The sequence below is a fragment of the Globicephala melas genome, chromosome 11 (genome assembly GCF_963455315.2).
Source record: "Globicephala melas chromosome 11, mGloMel1.2, whole genome shotgun sequence".
NCBI lineage: Eukaryota > Metazoa > Chordata > Mammalia > Artiodactyla > Delphinidae > Globicephala > Globicephala melas.
In genome coordinates this window covers 62,442,883-62,449,275 of record NC_083324.2, presented here as the reverse complement: position 1 = coordinate 62,449,275, position 6,393 = coordinate 62,442,883, and the positions used below count along the sequence as shown (strand labels likewise).

General features: G+C 42.0%; 1 protein-coding gene across 1 annotated transcript; it reads right to left on the bottom strand.

Moving 5' to 3' along the window:
* Nucleotides 1–578: 578 nt before the first annotated feature.
* KLHL31 (kelch like family member 31) lies at nt 579–4,189 on the bottom strand. Its single transcript, XM_030841000.2, has 2 exons — nt 3,018–4,189; nt 579–1,311 (listed from the first exon to the last, which is right to left on the bottom strand). The coding sequence occupies exons 1-2, from the start codon at nt 4,187–4,189 to the stop codon at nt 579–581; spliced, it is 1,905 nt and encodes a 634-aa protein (XP_030696860.1).
* Between the last annotated feature and the right edge of the window lie 2,204 nt (nt 4,190–6,393).

The following is a 6,393-nucleotide window of genomic DNA, read 5'->3' as shown; positions in this document are numbered from 1 at the left end:
CTCCTGGGATGCCTTTCGAAATCCTTTACTCAGGCATGTATAAGTAAAGAAACTGCATAGAAACACAGAATTAAATCTTAAGTCCTTATGGATGTAGACTGATTTCCATTTAAAAATGAAGCCTATAAAGGAATATTTTAAACTTCCTAAAGAAAAAAAAGAGAAAGGAAAATAAACTTTTGTACGAGAAATCTCTTACTCACACAGGCTTCGTGTGTATTAAAGTGCAGAAGCACAATCTCAAATGTGGGTGTAACCGCTCTATGTTTAGAAAGGATGCCGCGATGGTAGTGCCCACCGCGAGTTCTGTCTGCCACCCAGTGGCCGCTGAAATAAATGGCTTCTTTCCTTTGTTGGCTCCGGATCTGTATTTTGCTTAAAAAAAGAAAAAAAAAAAAAAAAAAAAAAAAAATCGACAGAGAGGTAGATGATGCCACACCAGCAACTGAAAACCACCAAGGCAGATGCCTCGATGGATCTGAAAAGACTCCCCTGTAGTAAATGTTAGATAGTTTCCTTTCCTTTAGCTGAACCGCGATGGCTATCTTTTCCTCCCGCGAGCCCGCGGCTCCCCGGGTTCAGATGCTGACGGGCACGGAGGACACCGAGCTAGCGCGGGACTCTCGGGTCACGTGATTGGGCATGGCTAGGGTGCAGCACGACACGCCCACGGTGGCCTCGGGCAGTTCATCGTCCTCCGTCCACTCGTTGAGGTCGGGGCTGAAGCACTGGATGCACTTCTTGTACTTCCTCTCGCCCTCGTTCCAGCCGCCCAGCAGGTAGGCGCGGCCGTGCAGCGTCGAGGCGCCCGCCGTGCTCACGCCCACGGGCAGCGGCGCCGCGTAGCTCCACTGGCCGGTGGCCGGGCTGAAGCTCTCCACGGTTAGCACGTCCACGCGCTCGCCGCGCGGCCCCAGCTGGCTGCCGCCCATCACGTACACGCGCTCGCCCAGCGCCACCGTGCAATGCCAGCCCCGCGGCGTGCTGAGCGCCGGCAGCTCCTGCCACGCATCGCGGGCCGGGTCGTAGGCGCACACGGAGCGCGAGTAGGCGCCGCCGATGTAGCCGCCGGTCACCAGCACGCGGCCGTCGGCCACCGCGCTGGCGTGGCAACAGCGCGCCGCCTCCAGGGGCGCCTTGGGCTGCCACTGGTTGGCGGACGGCACGTAGCACTCGAGCGAGGCCAGGCTGCCCTCGGCGTTGCGGCCGCCCACGGCGTACAGGAGCCCGTTGAACACGCTCAGGCTGAAGTGCGTCCGCTTCTGGTTCATGCTGGCCAGGTGGATCCAGGTGTTGAAGCGGGGATCGTATCTGGAAGTGGTAGAGCAAGCGTGACAGCCTTGTGGGCGGCAGCCGGGGAACCCAGGTGACGCCGCCAACCAGGACGTGGGAGGCTCGACACTATCCTTGCGAGGAGGCTGGGGACCCATCGCAGCTCCTCGCCTGGAGGCTGCTAATCCTCTCTCAACCAGTAAAAAAGTGTGACCCTTGGGAAAGGCAGGGCAGGCATAGGTGACTCCCCCTCCTCCCGTTTATAAAAGCAGCTACCGGGAGACCACCCCGCTGAGACCGACCTCCAGTCCTCTTTCCTTCATATTCAAATCCATCATCCCGTAGGATTTAGGGGATGCGCACGTGGAGGAAGGGTGGAAGCTGGGTATTTGTGGAATCGGAGAAGGGAATACGGCCACATTAAAGTCAATTCCACATATCTTCAGACACCAGCCACCCCTAGCTCATTCTCATGGCTTAATCAAGAAAGTTGACTGAGTTCCTACATTCTCACAAACCCCTTCTTGTTCACACACCTCTCCTGGCATTGCCGCTGTAAAGCTAAGTCACTAAGTCTTCTGTCATCTGTTTATAATGAGAACAATAGAACTCATGTCCCAGTGCATCAACAAAGCCTTAACTTTTGATGCTTCTCTATTTTCTAGCACTTATTAGTAGGTCTGACTTTTTAGTGTAGGGGTATATTTTTTTCAGTGTTCAGCATTACAATTATTATACCATAAGCACTGAAGTCAATAGCTCAAAAACAGTGACTTGAGTACAAGTAGTTATCAGCAGGAGGAAAATAAGGCACCCATAGTAAACTAACACTTTCCATAGTTCCAAGTATTGTAAACACAGAACTGACTCTGTTTGATGTTCATTCATATTTGTCTCATTTCACCTCCAAATCAAAACTTAACCATAGCTATAAATTAAGGGCTAAAAATCAATTGTTTGGATTCATTTAAATGACACACATGTACATATAATGAAACAATAAAGAATATTTTTTATGATTTACTAGATGAATTTTCAGATCTTGTTCATTAGTTATGTTTGCCTTTGAACCACTACCATGATAGAAGCATGACTTTCTGAACATTTCATGTATATGGAGGTTTAATTTTTTATTATAAATATACAAAAATAATATGCATTTCAATTCCACTTTCTGCAGGATTTATCATGCTTTTACTCTTGTTTACATGTATCAAAAATATTGATGGTATTCAGTCTTTAAAGAAATATTTAAAATTAATTAGCTGCCACATTTTTAATGATCTCATTCTAGTTGCCAGTTATAAATCTGAAGTCATCAGTAACAGTCCACTTAAAAAGAAATTTTGTATCATTTTAATCTTTCTTAGCATTTAATGTTAAAAACTAAATTTTCACCCAGTTTCTGTCAAAAAGGCAGGGTATTGTGGAGAGCACCCTGACCAGAAATGAGAAAATGTGAATTCTACTTACTAGTGGTGTCACTTCTCTGGGTGTCAAATTTCTCACATGTAAAATCAGAATCATCATATCTTCCGTGCTCGCTTCATTGGCTTACTTGGAAAATTATAATGCATGATATATGTGAGTGCACTTTATATAATGTGAAGTGTTATATACATGTAATGTGGCATTATTATTATTATTGATTTACTGAGCCAATGAATTAAGCTAATAGGCATGATTAATTTCATTCCATGTTCATAACATCGAACGATTTCTATTCCTAATAAAAGAGGCAGTACCTGCAGAAATTGCTGACTGCATGCTTGGCTTGATTCCTTGCATCATTCTGGTCTTCACCACCGGCCACATAAAGAAATCCATCCATCACAGCCACACACTGATTAAAACTCTTGGCTGGCATCTCTGTAAGCTTGCTCCATCCATTTTCAGGGTCTCTATACAAGACGTCTCTGCTAAGGGACTTCTCAGTAAGGCCTGGACGGCCCCCCACAGTGACAAGCACACGACAGCCCCCTCGGATTCTCGTGCGTCTAGACTGCAATGTGTTCTGATGATAGGGAAGTAAGTGGTAGTTCATAGCATCTACAAGAAGCTTGTGGCAATCAGCATCTTGCATCATTCTCGGTACTGACTGAACATAACTGACCAGGTCTTGTGCAGAGATGGTACCAAAGCGAATATTGCTCAAAAGATCGGCAGCATATTTCACTCTCTTTTGGTCAAATTCTAACCATTTCATTGCAATCTGGAATGCTACTATTTCAGAAGGCAACTGTAAGTCATCATCCATAAGAAGTTCATTAATTTGCTCAAATGTAAGTTTCATAAACTGATCTGATTCTGCAAATTCAAGGAAGTTATCCCGGATAAATTTTTGGGCTGCTGCCTTTGCATTTCTCAGGGAGTATGTTTCGGCAATGTTAGCAATGTACATGCAATTCTCAACACTCATTTCTTGTATCAGAAAGTCACTGCACATCTTGACAAGGGTATGGATCTGAAGATAAACAGCAGCAGAAATAATGCTTCCTATGGTATACAAGGAGAGAGTGAGCTTTCCAGTGTAGGCGTATGCAATGACCGTGGCCAGGCCCAGCGGTGCGATATCACTGAGATCCACCCTTTGGGTAGAGGGGTCTTTTTTTAGGATGTTGTAAAAGTACTCACTGCAAGAAGCCATCACTGACTTGTGAACGTCAAAGGATTTTGTTTTGGTGCCGATGACTAAGTCGCAAAGGAAGCTCTCCTGCCTCATTTTACTTAAACCTTCCAAGAGGTTGGGGCCGTAAGAAGCATCTGTTAATTCAGAAGAGATGCAGCTAAGGCCATTGCCTCCCTCTAGGAGCCCATTCAAAGCGTTGAGTTTGTTGAGGGGGCTGTCTTCTACAATGATGGTCATCTCATTGATGTTGCCTTTGTTCTTTCTGACAGTCTTCTTTTTGGGGGCCATGGTGGCAAACACACTGTCACAGGCAAGAACTTGCTAAAAAAAAAAAAAAAAAAAAAAAAAAAAGAAACGGTTTTATTTTAATTGTGCATTAAACTTTGAAATACTACATTGAGAAACTTTCCTTTTTTTAATAAGATAGTAGTTTTTTAGTGGCATAACGTAGATTGATTAAAGTGTCGAAACTAGATTTAAAGACTTACGTTAAACTAGATGCACATCTTATTCACAGTTTACTTCAGCATCGATCATTGTAGACGATTCTAGAAACATTTATATTATCAAATGAGACCTCTCAATAGCTATATGGCCAAGTAATTTTATGTAGCAGAAATGACCCAATATTCTCTGATCTACCTGTACAGTTATTATGGAATAGTAGTTAATCGTCTTTTTAGGGGCTTAGTTTATGTTCAGGAAAAAGTGAATGACAACTACCCTGAAGTTTTTCTCTCTCAATAAAATATCATAACACTAAAATTCAGGAATCCGTGTTAAATGTAGAATATATATTAGAATAAACGTGGCTAACAATCAATGGATAAGGAATTGTAATGATAGTCAAGTACTTTCTACTCTACATAGTCACTAAAATAATTTCCAGTTGAATTTCTAAATGACTCACAAACACACACAAACTTACACAAGAACTAGAACAAAGTAGTTTTTAAAAAAATCTTAGAGTAGGGAAGACCCTCTTAAGCATAACATAAAATCCAGAAGCATAAAGGGGAAGACTGAAATATCTGAATATTAAAAAAATGAAAATGTATATCTATAAAACAGCACCAACTATTTAAAAGACAAGCAACAGACTGTGAAGACAAATATTTGTAACATTTTTGACAGATAAAAGGTTAAAGTGAAGTTAACACAGTATTTATTTTTATTTATTTTTTGGCCTTGCTGGGAGACTTGCCGGATCCTAGTTCCCCAACCAGGGATCGAACCTGGGACCCAGCAGTGAAAGCGCCAAGTCCTAACCACTGGACTGCCAGGGAATTCCCTAACGATATTTAAAGGGCTCATAAAGTTAATAAGTCAAAGGTAATCCAAGTAGAAAGTGGACAAAGACTATGTCTAGGTAACAAGGTTGTTCACAGAAAATAAAATACAAACAGTTAATATTTTTAAAAAGCTAAACTAACAATAATCAGAGAACTGTCAACTGAAATCCAGAGAGCCTTTTTATTTTTTGTCGTCAAATTTTGCTTATCAAGTGGTTAAAATATTTTAAAATATTCAGAATATCAGATATTGGTGTGGTACTCTCCATACATTGTTGATGGGAGTATAACTGATACAGTCTTTTGAATAATAATTTAGCAGCCCATTAAGAATAAAAGCTATTTTTATGCTTTGACACTAAAGTTCTAAATCTACTAATGTGTCTCTTAGAAATATATTTATATAGATGCTGACATATTAAGGACAGTAACCACTTCCTATTATCAATGTTATAAATATTTGAACCCGTTTTTAAATCTATAGGAAGTGTAGATTTAGCTCTATTACGTAGCTCTGCACAGCTCTAATATTAAATGTAGCCTTGAAATATATTAAGTTTACCAAATAAATACGTGGCCCTTAAAGTATCACAGATTAAATTATTTTAGCCCTTCTCAATATATTGGGCATAGTCATCAGAAGATGCTACACTTAGACTTTTTTTTTTTTTTTTTTGGCGATACGCGGGCCTCTCACTGTTGTGGCCTCTCCCGTTGCGGAGCACAGGCTCCGGACGCGCAGGCTCAGCGGCCATGGCTCACCGGCCCAGCCGCTCCGCGGCATGTGGGATCTTCCCGGACTGGGGCACGAACCCGCGTTCCCTACATCGGCAGGCAGACTCTCAACCACTGCGCCACCAGGGAAGCCCCACTTAGACTTTTAAATGGATTTTATCTATAGCCTTTCACTTTCTTGTGAAATTACTGGTGTTACTTTTTTCATTTTTATTTTTTATTGAAGTATAGTTGATTTACAGTGTCATCTTAGTTTCAGGTGTACAGCACAGTGATTCAGAATATATATATTCTTTTTCTGATTCTTTTCCCTTATAGGTTATTACAGAACATTGAGTATAGTTCCCTGTGTTACACAATAGGTCCTTGTTGGTTATCTATTTTATATAGAGTAGTGTGTATATTTTAATCCCAACCTCCTAATTTATCCCTCCCTCCCTTTTCGCCCTTTGGTAACCATAAGTT

Bases quoted from the DNA above. Each gene is read 5' to 3' on its own strand.
- KLHL31 (XM_030841000.2), bottom strand. From the start codon at position 4,189: ATGGCCCCCAAAAAGAAGACTGTCAGAAAGAACAAAGGCAACATCAAT. The intron at 1,312-3,017 runs GTACTGCCTCTT...TACCACTTCCAG, and splicing joins GCAGTCAGCAATTTCTGCAG to ATACGATCCCCGCTTCAACA.